The 18,512-nt window shown below is 46.0% G+C and overlaps 1 protein-coding gene across 3 annotated transcripts in view; it reads left to right on the forward strand.

Moving 5' to 3' along the window:
- Ikzf3 (IKAROS family zinc finger 3) overlaps positions 1 to 18,512 on the forward strand; it is an 89,508-nt gene that overhangs the window by 48,402 nt on the left and 22,594 nt on the right. The window contains exons 1-4 of one of the 3 annotated variants that reach the window (XM_038326346.1): positions 8,215 to 8,248; positions 12,504 to 12,764; positions 14,266 to 14,433; positions 17,510 to 17,626. In XM_038326346.1, the coding sequence (XP_038182274.1) occupies positions 8,215 to 8,248; positions 12,504 to 12,764; positions 14,266 to 14,433; positions 17,510 to 17,626 (580 nt within the window). Of the gene's footprint in view, positions 1 to 8,214; positions 8,249 to 12,503; positions 12,765 to 14,265; positions 14,434 to 17,509; positions 17,627 to 18,512 lie in introns of those variants that run through there. The other 2 variants (XM_038326345.1, XM_038326347.1) reach the window with 2 other exon arrangements.

Genomic DNA, 18,512 nt, shown 5'->3' on the forward strand with positions numbered 1-18,512 from the left:
TGCGTTTTCTCTGGGTCCTTGTCTTTGCACTCCCTCTTCCCGGCAGGTGTGAAGAGACGTCTTGTAGTTTTATCTTGCATTTCTCTAATGACTGGTGATGACTATCGTCATTGGCCCGTTGCCCGTTTGTACCACCTCTTTAGAGAAATGTCACTGCAAATATCCCATGTGCTTTTTAAAAACCTATTTTGATAGTGCCAAGAACTGAACCTAGGGTCTTGTGCATACTGGGTAGTACTCGGCCACTCAAGTTACATCCCTACCCATTTGTACGCATTTAGTTGGGCCGTTTGTCTTATTACGAAAGTATGAGACACTTCGGTTTATGAATCAGGATTTTAGTATCATATCTAAGAAATCTTTGCCAAAATCAAGGTCACGACTATACCACATGTTAACAATTACGCTTGGACTCTGCAGTATCTTGATTAATTTCATGACTGTACGCCCTGTGAGATGTAGATGTTATCTTAGCCCAGACGAGAACATTCATAGAAATCAAATTCTCATTAAAATCCCAAGCTGGTTAATTTGAGGCCTTTGGTCACATTTTCAGTCCGAAAAAGAGAGTTCGATGCTGTATTGTCCTTTTCCTGTGGCTCTCAGTATCTGCTCTATGGATATGGTCAGTCGACACCATCTCTATCCGTGACCATTAGAGATTTCCATGAGACACAGAAGAGACGTGGACTCAGGTTGTTGGCTAGATTCTACCCTGGTTTCATCCTGTCAGATGGCATTCCCGACACAGTTTCTGGTTGAGCTGGTGTGTGACTTTGTTTGCAGCCTTCCGGTGGGTAACTGGGCAACTGTTAAGCAGTTGCACTCCCGGCCCTAGGGATGAGCACATTCTGGTGACAAGATAGTGTATTTCCGGGTGTGTATTAATGATGCGCACTCACCTAGAAGCCAGCACTCTCCCCGGGTTACTGATGCTCTCATCCCATTATCTAAATGTCAGAAAGGGAAGGAGGAACGGAACGGAGGACTGAAAGCTCAAACAATGTTACAGATGGTCAACTTTATATTCTTTTTTATATATTTTATATAAATTTTATTAATTTAATGTTAAGAAGAAATTAACAGCCAGCCATCCAGCCACCCCTGTCCTGAGAGGTCTTCCTATGCTCTGGGTCTGGCCGCTGTGCCACCCCTGCCCTGAGAGGTCTTCCTATGCTCTGTGTCTGGACGCTGTTACCCCCCCCCCCAAACCTGAGAGGTCTTCCTATGCTCTGGGTCCGACTGCCGTGCCTTTGCTTAGAAGCACATTTATCGTTCTCACTCTCTGCTAATGTGCCGGCTTTAGGCAAAACGACAATCTGTGCAATTTTTAAAAACATCATCAACCCTAATTTTGTACTTCAGGCAAAGAACAGAGCAATCGTTCATCCTCCTTCCCTTCTCACCTCCTTTGTGTCTTTTCGTTGCTCGATAAGCAGTTACAGATGCCCACCAAGCCCGGCACTCAGTGTTGAGGGTGCAAGGAGAGCATCCCAGCCTTTGGGAGCTGAATGTGGAGGTGCACACCTGTAGCCCCAGTGCTCAGTAGCTGAGCAGAAGGACCATGAGTTCCAGGACAGCCGGAGCTGTGAGGATAAACCCTGCCAAGGGCTGGGGGTGGAGGGTAGCGTAGTTCAGCTGGTAGAATGTTTGCCCCACACGCACAAAACTCTAGGTTTGGTCTTCCAGCACTGCACTGACTGTGGTATCACACTTCTGTAATCCCAGCACTGAGGAAGTGGAAGCAGGAGGATTAGAAGTTCAAAGTTATCCTGGCTATGTAGTAAATCCAAAGCTGGTCTGGGATAAAATCTTTCCAAAAAGAAAGAAGGAAAGGAGGGAAGGAAGGAAGAAGGGAGAGAGGGAGGGAGGGAGGGAGAGAGAAGGAAGAAGGGAGGGAGGGAGGGAAGGAAGGAAAAAAGAAAGGAAGAAAGGAAGGAAGAAAGGAAGGAAAGGAAGGGGTGGGGAAGAAAGGAAAATCTATATATACAGGCATCAAGCAATGTTGTGTAAAGGAAAAAGAATAAGATTGTAGGATGGGCAGGACTGGAGGGGGACACTGTGCTCTCTAGTCTGTTGGGTGTGAATCAAGTATGGAAAACTAGGAAAGGATTAACTGTCTCTGGGCACAGCAGAGAGATTACTAGCAGTAGTCCTGGCACTCAGCAGCAGCAAGTTGAGTCAGAAAAGAATATAAAATAAAAAAGGAAAATGTTTGAAAATCAGACCTCTTCCCTCATTGGCCTGGTTGCTGTCGGTGAATTGGTTCAGGCTACCTGAGGAATTCACTCATTAATTCCTAGAATAACTGAATTCTGCAGGTTCTGGGAAAGACTTGAAATATCTCTGTCTGTAAAGGAATAAATATGTAATCTGCCCCACCGTATACTACACCAACCCGGAGCGAGGGATGCTGAGGCCACGGAATATATTTTGGTGCCTGTGACCCTAAGTTTGATATCATGGTAACCAGAGGGTTTTTAGCAAATTTAATTACATTTGCACAACAACTTCTGAATTTTTCTAAGAATTGTATTTTAACTTGCTTTAAACTTTTGAGATGAATGCTCTCTGTGTGTGTGTGTAGACATTCATGTATGTCTTCATGTATATGTGAGGGTTCAACACATATATGTGTCTCTGTCAGACGTCTTCCCCTCCTGCTTAGTTTTTGAGACTGGGTAACCGACCGGGACTTGATGCAAAGTAATTGGCAAGACTGGCTGGCTTGTGAACTCCGGGGCTCCTCCTCCCTCTGCTGCCCTGGTACTAGAACCGTAAGTGCTCCCGTTGCACCTGGCTTTTTACACGGATGCCATAGATCCCAGCTTAGGCCTCAGGCCTGTGCAGTAAGCACTTTACCCACAGAGCCACCTCTATAACCACTAAGCGAATGCTTTAAGATGACAGTAATAATAGTAATAGCAATAATAGAGATAATAATAATAATACGGAAGTCTAGCATGGCAAGGCGCTCCTGTAGTTCTGGCACTGGGAAGATGGAGGTGTAGGAGGACCAGGAGTTCACAGTTAGTCTGGGCTACACAATACCCTGTCTCAGAAACAAAGCCGGCATGACGGCACACACTTTAATCCCACCTCTTTACTCCAGGAGGCAGAGGCAGGTGGACCTCTGTGAGTTCGAGGCTAAACAGATCTACATAGTGAGTTCCAGGGCAGCCAGAGCTATAGTGTGAGCTCTGGTCTCTTAAAGGGGTGGGAGGCATTCCCCGGAACTGGAGCACAGATGGCTGAGAGCCACCATGTGGGTGCTGGGGACTGAACCTGGGTCTTTTACAAGGTCAACAAGAGCGCTAAACCACCGAGCCATCTCTTTAGCCTGCATTTTCATTCATTTTTATGCATAACAGTTACTGCTTGGAATTACAAATAGCAAATAATGTATAGATTAAAGCAAGAGATGAAAGTAATCTCTCTAGATTTATTTACTTTATGTGTAAGTGTGTTTTGCGTGTATGTATTTATATGCACCACAGTAGTGCCTGACACCCTCAGAAGGCAGAAGAGGGCATTGGATCCCCTGGAACTGGAATTCAAGAAAGTTGTGAGCCACCTTGTGGGTGCTGGGAATCAAACCCAGGCCCTCTGTAAAAGCAACAAGTGCTAACAGCTGAGCCAGGTGAAGATGACCTTTATGTTGGGCAGAAATAAAATGATACCTTAGACTTACAACGCTCTGTGGTTCAGAGGGAACCTTCATGAGCTGTGTTCTTCAGTGCTTAAATTTCAATGCTCCTGGTCCCATGGCATCTACAAAGCTGAGCCGCATTGCTGAAACTTCATCTCCTGTTGGGTGCAGTGTATTTCTGATGTCGGAAGTAGCCGATCTCCTCCCTTTTAACAGGGAAGCCACTGAGCAAAATCATTGTTGATATTATGTGAATGAACTGTGTTGAGGGTCAGATAATAAAGCAAAAATCGATGCCATTGGTAAAACAGAAGGGGTCTTTTTTTTTTAACTGTTAAATTGGGGGTAAGCTAATTCTCTTGCATTGAAATGCTGTCATTTACCCAGTGCACATGTAGATTCTTTACAGAGAAATTTAAAAGGCCAACAAGAACCTAAACCAATCAAATAGCACCCAAGCCTGCTCGCTCTTATTTCCGTGCTATTAAGATAATAGAATCTTATCTCTTTGTAGACTGATTCATTTCTTCTGGTTCTTCTTGATCTTAAAATAACCATTTAAAAATTAATAGCTGTCCATCATTTTGTTTTTAAAGACAAGAGAAGATCGTAATAGATCCCACAATTCATTAACCAGAAGTTTCGTTTGCAATGAGACTTTAGAGTTTTAGTAGTTAAATACCCAAGCTCCTCCTGGTTCTTTAGTTCTCAAAATATCAGAGGTTTTCCTCTCAAATGCCTTTATACATAAACTTGTGAACTAGAAAGTGGAAATGACCCATCATTTCATTCAGTGTTTTCATTCTCTATACAAAGAGGCCCTTGTAGGGAAGATGTGTAGGGATCCTGTTCCAGGTGTCTAGTCTAGGCGAGACACCTACAGAACCTGTATCTCCCATTTTGCTCTCTCCTGCTTCGAGCTTCTAAATCCTATTAACAGCTGTCAAAACCCGGTAAACTATTTAGGTGCATTCACAATTTGTTTAATTGGATAGTTAGAAAATGGCATGCTAGAAAATCCTACCCCCCTTTTCTTTTAGCCTGGCTGAACATCTGTAGCATTAGGGCCTCATTATCTCTGAATTGGCATAGCAAATCAGTGGCATCATTAAAATGCCACATTAAGATGATTAAGTGTCTTTGTTATCCAGTTGACTTCTGCATGTGCTGAGGATTTCACGATTATGACCCTCCATCCTTGTAAAACACACTTGCACAACATCGCCCTTTCCTGTCCTCCCCATCGAAGAGCCTCTGTCATTCTGTCCCTCCTGGCCGCATCCCGGGCAAACTTGAGGCTAATTGCTTCAACTCTGTCCTTCTTGGAGTTCAGTTCTGAGATCTCATGGTCCAGAGCTGAATTTCAGCTCCTTCCTTTAACTCTCGGGGGCTCCTTCTAGCAACACGCCCCTCAAGGAGCCCAAGTCGCCTGTTCTGTGCGCCTTCGACAGTGTCTGCTCTCCAGCCGAGCGTTTTATGTGCCTGTAAAAACAAACTGAGGCACAGTTGGCTGAGACTGCTATTGCCCCTGAAGGATTTCGAGGCTGGATCCTCTCCAGGACCCATTGTTTTTGCAGCGTCTCAGGTGAAACCAAAAATGTCTACTCTGGACTACAAGCCTTTCATGTGATAACCATCACCCCAGGAAGTGAAGTCAAGTGCATCAGCCCCAGCGAGCCAAACCTTTGTTCTTTTCAGCCGACAAAACTCTCTCCAGGGGGTGCATGCGTTAGTGTGTGCCGTCTTCCCAAGCCGCCTCCAGAACACAGGCAGAGATGGGAACAATGGTCCCCCAGAGCAGCTCCTTAAGAAAGTTTAGTTTAATCTAATTTCCTATGGGTTAGATTCAATTTAGACATCTTTCCCTCCCTCTGGGAATGTATAGCAATTACTTTTATCAGCAATTTGTGGTTTGCAGTGGTTCCTTTCTCCACGAGTTCAATTATACAAAATTTACTTAGGAAGCCTTTAATATTGTTTTTATTATGGAATAGATCATACATACAAAAAGGCAGATTATAATTAGATTTACAGTTTAAAGAGTAATAATCAAATGAGCATCTAGAGACCCACCTCCAGACGTAAGAAATAAAATCTTGCCGGTGCCTAAGGAGCTTCTGGGTGCTATTTGAAGAGTCAGTTCAAACTGTGTGTCTAAGACACCTGATCTAATTATAATAAGGTTAGAATTTGCAAAACCAAGTGGGAGACGGTTCACATTGCAAACAGTTTGTTCGCTTCACAAGACTTCAGGCTTTGGCTGGAAATGTAACTCAGTAGATAAAGCACCCCCTGCCTGGCTTGTACCAAGCCCTGGGTTCAAACCCGCACAACCCCCAAGTTGAGTCTCACGTATACCAGGTGTAGTAGCACGTGCCTTTAAACCTAGCTCAGACTACTGAGGCCCTTCTCTCAAGTTAGTAGATCAAGGCGATGTTTCCAAAATATCCAGGTTTTATTCTATCCTTAGTGGGAAATGAGAGGCGAAGGGACATACATGTTACGATGCTCGTGTGGAGGTCAGAGGACAATTTTCAGGAGTCAGTTCTCTGACTTTGTTTTGATTTTGAGACAGGGTGTCACTATGTAATCCCAGCCTTGACCTTCACAAACCCCACCCCCAACTCCATCTTTAAGCACTGACTTGTAGCATCATGCCTGGCTAGTTTGGTTATTATTATTTTTGGGTTTTGGTGTTTTTAAGGGGAATTTGAGAACTGGAGAGATGGTTCAGTCGTTTTAAGAGAATGGGTTACTCTTCCAGAGGACCTAGGTTTGGTTCCCAGACCTCACATGACTCACAACTATTTGTAACTCCAGTTCCAGGAGATCTGATACCCTCCTCTGGCCTCTACAGGCATCAGGCACCAAGTAATACACACACAACACATGCAGACAAAACCACCCATATACATGAAGCAAAATAAATCGTCTTTTATTTTGTTGGTCTTGTTGTTTTTGAGACAGTAGTTCTCTATATCCTGGCTGTCCTAGAACTCACTCTGAAGACCAGGCTAGCCTCATACTCACAGAGGTCCTCCTGCCTCTGCCTCCCGAGTGCTGGGATTAAAGGAATGCACCACCACCTGGCTACAAAATAAAATAATATTTAAAGGGAGCCTGGCAGTGATGGCACATACATTTAATCCCAGCACTCGGGAGGCAGAGGCAGGCAGATCTCTGTGAGTTCAAGGCCAGCCAGGTCTTCAAAGACAGTTAGTTCTAGGACAGCCAGAGCTGTAACACAGAGAAACCTTGTCTTGAAAAAACAAACAAACAAGTAAACGGGATGCATTTTTGTATTTGGTTTTGTTGTCATTGTTGCTGTTTTTGATATGAAGTCTCATTACATTGCTCACAATATTCTCAGGCATGTGAGCTCTGTGGTCCTTCCTCCTCAGCCTCCTGAGTAGCTGGCACAACAGGTATGTACCATCAAGCCCAGCACCTCAGCTCTTTTCTTTTTTAATGTGTGCATGTGTGCAGAGATGTTCACATGAGTCCCCATGCCCACAGAAGCCAGCGGGAACATCACATACCCTGCGGTTGGAGTTACAGGTGGTTGTGAGTTGCCCAGTGTGGGTACTGGAAACGGAACTAAGGTCTTCAGCAAGAGCCATATGTACTTTGATTCATGCCGCCACTCTCTAGATCAGCCTGCCTTTGCTCTTATAGACCCTGGCTAAGTGATGTCATAGAGAATTCTGAGCTACACATACACACAGAGTCTCTGTGGCTTCTGACCTCAGCCGGCTCAATGGCTGTAGGGACTAAGAGAGAATTTATAAGTAGCTTAGAGGAAGAAAGAACAGGCTATTTTCCAGCTGGGGGAACTGGAGAAGACAGAGTGGGGGAAATGGTGTATTCATTTGACTTTGGCTTGTGGCAATGTTGGGGAAAGACCGGCTAGTCAATGGAAACAACGCGAACAAACCAAGGACACTGAGATGTGTAGTTGGATAAAAACATCTGAGTAGTAAAAACCAGCATCCTCAGGATAAACTTGAACCAGATACAAAAGGCCCTTTTAGTATTGTTTCTGCATTTGGACTTTATTTTGTGGTCAGTGGAGAATATTCAAGGGTTTTGGCGGGACCATGACATGGCCAGAGCTATAGTCTTAGGACGACCAATAATACACACGATGAGCTGGAGAGGGGAACAGCATGGAAGCTGCAGATCAAGGAGAGGGATGGGGTCTTGGAATAAAAAGGCATGGGAAATGGTGGGTGGAGATTGGGTAAGCACTAAACTGATGAGTCCATGAAAGTGAGGCCCAAACAAGAAAAACAAAGACGGTCGTGAGGCTGGTAGCTTGAGTAACTGGGAAGAAACGCTTGACTTTAGAAGACTTGGGAAGAGGATTGAAGGGGAGCCAAGAGTCACGGGTGGAGCTGTGTACATCTGGGGATTGATCATAGATGCCGTCGGTTGGAGCCCTTGGGAATGGGTGAAATTGCCATAGAGAAGTACTTAAAGGAAAGCAAACAGAGGGTCAGCCACAGTAATTAGGAGGGAAACACGGGGAAGGGAACAATCAGAAAAGAGGTACAGTTTCACTAAGAATGAAGAGCACAGAAGAACGGGGAGCGGTGTCCGGTGTCCAAGAGTTGTGGGGAGCAGCAGACGAGAACTCACCGTGTTTCTGAGTGTGTGGATTACTGCAGGGGACAGAGCCAGTGGGGTATGGAGGCAGAAGCCGGATTCCAGGGAAGCAGTGTTGATCTGACTGGAAAGTATCTGGGAGAGAGAGTGCTTAGCTTCCTTGTGATGCTTAGGTCTATGCCATCCCAGATAGACCACAAAGAACACAAGAGAAGGAGTTTTCCTTAGAGAATCTGAAGCCAGAAAGACCGACTCAGTGTGGCATTTCCAAATCAGTGTCCAGGGTCGAAGACCTGAAGAAGAGAGCTCTCCTTTTAGGAATAAATCAGTTTGGAATCATAGATTGCTAGTTTGATAGTAGTTGAGTAGGCGTGTGTGTTACTATTTCCTAGGGCTGTTAGGAAAATCCCTTCCTTTCTCTGGCTCCTACAAATCTTCCTCCCAAAATATGGAATGAATCTCTTCATTAGGGGAGTCCAGTGTCTTCCCTGCTTTGGATTCAGTGGCCCACATTGAGTCTAATAGTCTCAGAAATCCTCTTCGTGCCTTTGTCCCTGTATGGTTGAGTTTACCCCTCTGTTTGCCTTTCCATGATAAACCATAGAGCTGCTGAACCCAGTAACCATGCAGAAAGGTTACCCAGGTTGTTTAGCTAAAGCTGGCGAATAGACCACCATACCAGGAACTTTTTTGGTCGAATATTCTCCTCCAGTGCCCCCACCCATGTGACTCCTAGGCTTTCCAGACCCCCCCCCCATCTTAAACACTGCCTTCCTTGCTCTACAGCCGAGGACTGGAAAGTCAAGCTCTGAGAGTAAGCTGGGCTGGGGAGGGGAGTACTGAGTTCCAGGTCTGGCCTCCACAGCCAAAATCATAATGAAAGAAGCAGCTGTCCTCAGACCCCTGTTTAGAGAAAGGGCCACGCTCGGGTCCCACTGCTTTCTAAAGTCACTGAGTGTGTAGTAGCCCAAGTGCAGTCACGTTCATATTTTCTCTTTCTTTCTTTCCGTTTCTTTTTTGCTTATTTTTTCAAGGCAGATTTCCTCTGTGTAGCCTTAGCTGTCCTGGAACTCACTCCGTAGACCAGGCTGGTCTTAAATTCACAGAGATCCGCCTGCCTCTGCCTCCCAAGTGCTGGGATTAAAAGCGTGCTCCACCACTGCCCGGCCCGTTCACGTTTTCTAACCCAAATGAAAAGGATTCCTTTCTGCTGCTCCTTTCAATCTACTGGTTTTGGTTCTTGGTAGAAGAAGTTTTCCGTTGAGGTTCTTTTCAACGCCTACATGCAAACTGAAGTGCACTCAGGCTTTGGGGGGGACGTCACCCACAGCTGGAGCAACAGAGGCAGAGAGGAGGGTGCCAGCTCCCGGTCACTCTTCTCTTAAAAGTGAAAAACAGCAAAACCAAAAACAACACTCAAGGAAGCAGATTCCATATGAAAACAGGAAAGATCCATGCAGGAGAGAGAGAGAGAGGGAGGGAAGGAGGGAGGGAAGGAGGGAGGGAAGAAGGAAGATTAACAAGATTCGTAGGGTGACAAACGTGGTGTGTGTTTTCCTTGCTCTGCAGCCATTCATGGCTGCAGTCAGGAGGTTGTGAACCGTGACCTGTGGTGAGCCATGGGACAGTGGCAGCCGTGGAACAGTGGCAGCCGTGGCCCTGGCAGTGGGGGTTTAGGCTTTGTCTTGCTCTATTAAGCAAGCACAGTTAATATAGATGAAAGGTAACCTTGACAGAAGTGAAAATTGAAACTGGGGTGGAAGGTAGCCCGTGCAGCTGCTCTTGTACTTCCTCCTGTGACAGCGGGATCAACACTTCTGATGTGTTTTGGAAGGGATGTAGCTTTTAAAAATATCATCTTTTTTTTTTTTTCAGAGTGTTTTGGGTTTTTACATCGACCCCGGTGAAGGAAGGGCGTGGAATAGACCTGTTAAACAGCCACTTAGCCTTTTTTGATATGAGTGTATGGGGGCAAGCCAACTAACTGATAGTTTAAGTTTAGTTTTTTGTTGTTGTTGTTGCTGTTTAAATTTATATTTTGAGCTGGAGAGATGGCTCGGTGGTTAAGAGCACTGACAGCTCTTCCAGAAGATCTGGGTTCAATTCCCAGCACCCACATGGCAGCTCACAACTGTCTGTAATTCTAGTTCCAGGGGACCCAACACCCATGACAAAACATCAGTGCACATAAAATAGAAATAAATTACTTTATGTGTATAAATGTTTTGACTGAAAGTCTGTTTGTGACCTCCCGTGTTCCTGTGGAAGTTAAAACAGGGCATCAGATCCTCTGGAACTGGGATTTGGGGAAGTTGTGAGCCACCCTGTGGTGCTGGGTATCAACCCGGGTCCTCTGTGAGAGCAGCCAGTGCTCTTAGCTGCTGAATCATCTCTCCTGCGCTAGCGTAGTGTCTTCATCACACCTGTGCCAGGAACTGGCTGTGCAAAATCGGGAAAGTGGCGGTTTCTGCTTCCCATCTGAGGAAGAAGCTGGGAGAAATTGATCTCTAAATTCCCTTTCCTTCTCAATTCCACTGACTTGCGTTTCTTTGTGGAGAAGTAAAGCTTCCGATGTCTAAAAACTCAGTGTTTGAGTGAATAAGCGCTTACATAGCATACTTTATATATGTAAATCTCTTACAAATGCTGGTCCCATGAGGCAAATTTTTCAGGACTCTTTTTCCTTGAGGTGGAGGCCAGGCTGACCTGGAACTCACTGTGTAGGCTACACTGACCTTAGACTCATAGAAATCTGCCTGCCTCGGCATTCCAAACGCTGGCACCAAAGTTGTATGCTACCTCATCCCGCGTGCCTTCTATGTGTCTTATGTTATTCTTAAAAGACTTGTAGAGGGCTTAGGCAGTGCCTCAGTTTACCATACGTGTGTGTTCGCCTCACTCAGGAAGGCCTGAGCTTGATCTCCAGCCCCTAAATGAAATGGCAGGTATGACAGGCACCTGTAATCCAGCACTGAGGGGGTAAAGACAAGAGGATTCTGGTGCTCACTAACTGGCTAGTCAGCCTAGCCTGATCACAGAACCTCAGGTCCAGCTGAGAGAGAGAGAGAGAGAGAAAGAGAGAGAGAGAGAACAGCTCTTGAGAAGTGACATCTGAGTTGACTTTGGCCTACACACATGCGTGCGCACACACAAATGTAGCATACCTTGAGAGGTCGCTGGGAAGGAATGCTGGCCTAGGATTCTGAGTTCCAGCCCTCTGACTGTACCCACCTGCCAAAAAAAAAAAAAAAAAAAAAAAAAGCCCAACAGTGCAGCAGCCATTTAAAGAATAGTACTTAGACCAGGCAGCGGTGGCACACGTCTTTAATCCCAGCACATGGGAGGCAGAGATAGGTGGATCTCTGTGAGTTCAAGCCCAGCCTGATCTACAGAACAAGTTCCAGGACAGCCAGGGCTACACAGAGAAACCTTGTCTTGAAACACTCCCTCCCACCTCCCCCCAAAAAATACTTAGCCATACAACATACTTGGACCAGTCCCTCTTCTGAAGCCCAGTCCTATAATTAACTGATCTGGGATCTTGAGCTTAGTCCTACTTAGATTAGGTCTAGCTATCTCTTCCCCTAACTGGGTTGGACCCAGCTGACCTCCATCAATTGGGTCCAATGAAAGCATCCTTTTGTCCTTCCCGGCTCTGTTCACTAACACTAGCGCTTCCTCTGCTTTCAGCGCTGGCTCTGCCGCTTCCAAGACAGAATAAGAGTTTTTCCCTCAGTTCCCCAGGAAGGAAAGGCAAAACATGGCTTCTGCTTTCCCGCTCTCAATCTTAGTGCGTTGCCCGGAGGCCTTCGTAGCATCAAAATGATATTTTCATCTCGAAACCAAAGAGTTTGTCCCATTGTCTTTTTAGCGGCAGCCACCAAGAAAGATCTGAGGCTGTTCCTTCTCTCCAAGGACCAGGGACAGGCTGTTCAAAACGTTTGTTTCCCGGTCTCTTTGGATAATCACAGCTAAAACTTGTTACCTCTAATCTTCTGGATGGCCTAGGACACTGCCGTGTGTGTGTGTGTGTGTGTGTGTGTGTGTGTGTGTGTGTGTGTGTGTGTGTAACTGTGGTTCTGAATTCTAATAATGAGTGATCACCCTCTGGGCCTCTCTTGCTTTGTATGTACACAGTGTTCCGTGAGCTTCCTCTGTATTTATTCGCCAACTGTGGGCCTCTTTTCTGAGCGGCTTCACAGCTTCGAATACAGTCATTGTTCATTTCTCGCATGCATGTCCCCTGCAGAAGACGCCATGAAAGTGAAAGATGAATGCAGCGAAAGAGGCGACGGCGGCGCGTTGAAGCCGGAGCCCCTGGGGAGCGCAGAGGAGCGCGAGATTCCTTACAGCTACGCGAGGGAATATAACGAATATGAAAACATTAAGCTGGAGAGACACGCTCCGTACGACGGCGGCAGGCCGACCGGTGGGAAGATGAACTGCGATGTGTGCGGATTATCCTGCATCAGCTTCAATGTCTTGATGGTGCATAAGCGAAGCCATACTGGTAAATAGTCTCCTCTCTCAGTTCTCAGAACTGTCCGTGTGCGACCGTGGGAGGGACGAAGCGGCGGAGTTTGGGTCTTTCTTTGGCTTCCTCCGGTACTTTCTGCTATAGTTTTGATGTTTCTCTTGCTCTTTGCACTCCCGTTTTACCCAGGGACCCTAGTGCCTGCTTCACTATGCATTTGGCAAACACACTGAAAATACTACAAATAAAAAGAGACTAACAGGGGGCTGGAGAGATGGCTCAGTGGTTAAGAGCATTGCCTGCTCTTCCAAAGGTCCTGAGTTCAATTCCCAGCAACCACATGGTGGCTCACAACCATCTGTAATGGGGTCTGGTGCCCTCTTCTGACCTGCAGTCATACACACAGACAGAATATTGTATATGTAATAAATAAATAAATATTTTAAAAAAGAGAGACTAACAAAGGTCTGATGGGGTGGCACACACCTTGACCCCAGCACTGGGGAGGCAGAGGCAGGTGGATCTCTGAGTTCAAGGCCAGCCTGGTCTACATATGAGTTCCAGGACAGCCAGTGCTGCAAAGTGAGACCTGGGGGGAGAGAGAGAGGAGGTGGGTGAGGCAAGAGAGAGAGAAAGAGAGAGAGAGAGAGACTGACCAATGAAAATAGCCATTGAGGTTAGCTGGATAGCTTTCCTTCAGTTAGTAAGCAGGAGCTGGAAAAATCTTCCAAGTGTTTTGACACGGCACATCCATGAAAGCAGGTGCCCTTACTCTGTTGGGTTCAGATCTCATGGATAAAAGGATATGGGTTTTATTGTCGGTTTTAAATACATCTTCATGTGGTAAACAAGGAGTCCATAGGAAGGCCTAGGAACGAGTCACACTGAGTCTGTAACCCTCCTCTGGTACAGGGACTCCAGAGTGAAAGACTGGGTCTCGACACCTTACATCTTGTATCTAAGTGCGCCTCAATGGCTCGGTTCCTTCACTCAGGAGACCAAAACAAGAGGACCATCATGAGTTCCATGCCATCCTTGGGCACAGAGGAATAGCCCTGTCAAAAAAGAAAAGATTAAAACCACCAAACAAAACAATGACCTTAGTCCCAGCACTCAGGAGGCAGAGGCAGGAGGATCTCTGTGCCAACCTGGTCTACAGAGCAAGTTCCAGGCTAGGGCTACAGAGTGAGGTCCTGTCTCAAAAATACAAGAAGGATTGACTCTCTGAGCCCTTCTTCAAAGGTGACCGCCTTCAGATGCCAAGAAGTAGAAAAACCTTTAGGCAGCTCCCAAGGCTGCTGTGTCCCTTGGTACTGACTCAGAGCAAGATCACTAGACTAGCTATACTGAGTGGGAGTGTTGTTCTGCAAGAAGAGGATCCCACAACTCTCTGCACCACAGAATGTAGTTCCCAAGCAACCTCTCAGCGAGGGCAGAACCGCCCAAGAGATGGGCTTTCGCCATGGGCGTCTAATCTGGGCACATGCTTTTCCACTGGCCTTGTGATGAGAGTTCTCCTTTTCCGTCCTCCCTGAAGGTGAACGCCCGTTCCAGTGTAATCAGTGCGGGGCATCTTTTACTCAGAAAGGTAACCTCCTCCGCCACATTAAGCTGCACACAGGGGAAAAACCTTTTAAGTGTCACCTCTGCAACTACGCATGCCAAAGGAGAGATGCGCTCACGGGACACCTTAGGACACACTCTGGTAAGTGAGGGACACAAACGTTCCACATCTAGTGGCTGTGGAAACAAGAGAGAGTTAAGTGTGGCAGCTTCTGTCTGTCACTCTCCCTCTGAAGGCTCACCCTCTGAAGGGTTCCATCTGCAGAGACCTCTAGGGCTAACTGCCCTTCCATTAAGGCATTAATTGCTCTCCGTCTGCCTCGGTGGGAACCGTCTCCAGCATCCTGACAAATCACAATGCCTTCGTAATTTTTGTGAAAAAAAAAAAATCGTGGCCATCAATATTTTTATGGTAAATTTTATTTCTTAATATGCACACACCCATTTTCCAGTTTTCCATCCACAAAACTACACGAGCAAATCATGTTCAGTTGGTAAATTGTTAAAACGTGTAAAGCAGGGGTCTGAAGAGGTGGCTCAGCCGTTGAGAGCAAGTATTGTTCTTCCAGGAGATAAGGGTTTCATTGTTGGCACCCACACCCATTGCCTCACAGCCAGCACCAACTCCATCTGCAGGAGAGCGGATGCCTCTGGTCCCCACATGTACAATAGCACATGATTTAAAATAATAAAAATGTAAATCAGACATAAATTTTTATTTGAGGTTCCTTTTGGTTGTTTTGGGATAAATTTCTTATTGATTTTTGTTTGGTTGGTTGGTTTTGTTGTAATTGTTTTGTTTTTATTTTTGTTTTGGAGATGGGTCCCTACTTTGCAGTCCTGGTTGAGCTGGAATTCACTATGTGTCCCAGGGTAGTCTCACAGTCGTAGCTGCCTGCCTGCCTTTACCTCCTGTGTGCTGTAATTATAGGCATGTGCCACTTTACCCAGCTTCTCGCTAAGTTTCCTAACCCCAACTTTCCCCTTCCTCGCCCCACTTATTTTTAAGCCCTAAGAGCAACAACAAGAATTCTTAAAAAGCCACCTGCTGCCTCGGTCTTTTCAATCCTTATGTTGAACAAGCAAGGTGACACTTTTCTTTTTTTTTAACATTTAGAATTTTCCTCTTAGAAAAATAAGGCGAATCTTATTGTCAAAATTGGAACCTCATGTTCTTGATGTTATCTGGCAAATTTTTTTAATTTAAGAAGAGAGAGAGAGAGAGAGAGAGAGAGAGAGAGAGAGAGAGAGAGGTTTGTTTTTATGTCAGTCCACATTACTGCTTTGACTAAAGCCCAGTCTCAGAACTACTCACGATTTAGAGTAAGGTTAAACAAGCCGACCTCAGCAAAACCCACGAGAGATCACATGTGGCAGAGAGGGGTTTTCTCTCTCTCTCTCTCTCTCTCTCTCTCTCTCTCTCTCTCTCTCATTTGTCAATGTAACAAAATAGTAATGGGTTTGATGGAAAGAAAGAAAAAGAAGATTCTTTCCTGCCCTTTTCAAGCATAGTGCTGATAAGTCTTTTGAGACATACGCCAGAGCACCCAAGTTATACAGAAATAAAAACTGTTTAGCCTTGGAAAACCTGTGATTTATTTTTGGTCTGGGGTTTCATAAGGATCTTCTGAGGGTTCTTTTACTCCCAAAGCATGAAGAATTGGAAAATAAACATTTCATGATGGAACCAGAGGGTTCACACTTTTTAGGTTGAGTTTTATCAAAAGATATGGGCAACTTATGAGGAAAACTACTTTTGATTTGTTTTTAAAAAATTAATTGAAGTCATTTTTGCAATTCATTCTTTTTGATCATTTGTTTTTTCCAGACAGGGTCTCACTATGTAGCCGTGGCTGTCCTTGAACTCACAGAGATCCCCCTTCCTCTGCCTCCAGAGTGCTGGGATTTAAATGCATGTGCAGCTAGGCCTGGCTACTGCAACTCATTCTTAATTCTGTTGTTAAAATGTTCTTTGTTAATCAGCCCTGTCTTTGGCCATGCTTGTTTAAAGTCACTTTACAAGAACGGCCCCCCACACTCCTAACATGTCTAGCCCAACCCTAATGCCCACGGACCACCTTACTTCTTACCTACAGTAAAATAGACAGCCCAGAGTAGGAAGGATGCCCTCCCGTTCCCATTAATTTTATGGGAATGAGCATTTTCCCTTGCATACATTGGTCCAAGGAAGTCAAAGGAGGGCATCAGGTCCCCTGGAATTAGATTCAGTATGGATGGTGGTGTGCTGCCCTGTGGATGCTGGGAATCAAGCCCAGATCCTCTGCAAGAGCAGAGTGCTCCTCCCATCAGGAGACCTCTCCAGCCCCAGTAGTTAAGTGATCTCAACTGCTGAACCATTGTTCCAGGTCCCAAATAATTTGCTTTGTTTTGGTTATTAGATAGGGTTTCGCTATGTACATCAGCCTGGCCTCAAACTCACAAAGAGCATCCTGTCTATGCTGGGATTAAAGGTGTGTGTCACCACACCTGGACCTATTTCACTCTTGCCCCACACTACCCTCCCTGAAGAATAAAGCATTCTTCCCTATCTGTCTGTCTATCTATCTGTCTGTCTATCTATCTATCTATCTATCTATCTGTCTATCTATCTATCTATCTATCTATCTATCTATCTATCTGTCTATCTGTCTATCTGTCTATCTGTCTATCTGTCTATCTGTCTATCTATCTATCTATCTATCTATCTATCTGTCTGTCTATCATCTATCTATCTATCTCTGTGTGTGTCTCTTTCTCTCTCTCTTCTCTCTCTCTCAGCCTTTCTTTTTAACTTTAGATCCCCTGGGGCTGGAGTTACAGCCAGTCTGAACCACCCCATTTGGGTGCTGGGAACCAAAGCTCAGTCCTCTGGAAGAGCAACCAGTACCCTTCAGTGCTGAGCCATCTCTCCAGTCCTGGGACCTGCTTTGGTTAACGGAAAAGAAACAAGGTTTAACCCATAACCAAACACTGAGAAAAGCAGCAGTCACCCGCTGCAGACCCGTCCATCTGAGACAGGACGCTGTCCTTTGAATACACTGGTGGAAGAGCCCCCCCTAGACCGCAGTCCTGTTTCAGCTTAGCGGATTTGACAGCAGCACAGACTTGGAGGCATGGGTCTGGCTGGGCCAGCAGCCTCATCCCTAGAGACCAGTGTCTTCTCAGAGCCGGGGTCTCGGTGTGTGGGGTCCCTGAGTGCTCTGTGTCTTCCCTTCCAGTGGAGAAACCCTACAAGTGTGAATTCTGCGGACGGAGCTACAAGCAGAGAAGCTCCCTGGAGGAGCACAAGGAGCGATGCCGTACATTTCTTCAGAATTCCGACCTGGGGGACGCCAGTAAGTTCCACAGGGCCCGTTTTCTCCACTTGTCAGTGAGCATTTGCCCTCCTAGGTGGTGGAGCAGGTTATACATAGACAGAGTGAATGAGCAAGGAGAGATGGGGGAGTGTTGTGGAGAGAAACAGAGCAGGAAGTGCAGGGTAAGGGTGACATCGGGCAGGTGTCCACCAGGCAATGTTCTGGTGGACTTGAAGGCGTGGTAGCGAGCCCCACGGATCACTGGTGAAGTTCCTGATGCTGCAACCTGAAGAGATGTAAATACAGCCCCGTGAGCCTGGAACAGAATGAGCAAAGGGTGTGGAGCCAGAGGGGGAAAAGGGAAACTAGATCTTATCAGGCCTCGGAGGCCATCGTAAAGACCTTTGAGCAAAACTGAAAATCTTTGAGCCCAGACAGGTGACATCATCGGACTTCTCATTTGAAAGCCACCGCCCTATTTTGTCCCTGAGAATAGACTGCCTTTTGGACAAGCTAGATAGATCTTGGGGAATCCAGCTGGGAGTCTGTGGCAAGAATTCGAGCCAAAGGGAACTGTGTCTTGGCAGTGGTGGGCGTTAGGGTGTTCTGATTCAAAGGCAGAGCCAGCAGGCTTTCCTAGCTATGGTGGAATGGTGATCTCAAAGGGTGGTGCAGGCTGGGAAATGGTTAGGGAAGAATCAGGAACACGCTCAAGGATTTTCTCCGCACAGGGCCCAGTGGTGATGTCCTGGTCTGCCCATGTGACTTGCTGTAATGTTTGTACTTGACTTCGAGGGGTTTCCTTTTTTCCCCAGGGATTTGAACTGTGTAGCTTCTGGCCCCAGATTTTAACACCGTGTGTGTCCTCCTCCACGTCCAGTGTGGTCTTATTTCTTTCTCATCCTTTCGTTGAGTCAGCCTGAAG

The sequence above is a fragment of the Arvicola amphibius genome, chromosome 4, assembly GCF_903992535.2.
Source record: "Arvicola amphibius chromosome 4, mArvAmp1.2, whole genome shotgun sequence".
Lineage (NCBI taxonomy): Eukaryota > Metazoa > Chordata > Mammalia > Rodentia > Cricetidae > Arvicola > Arvicola amphibius.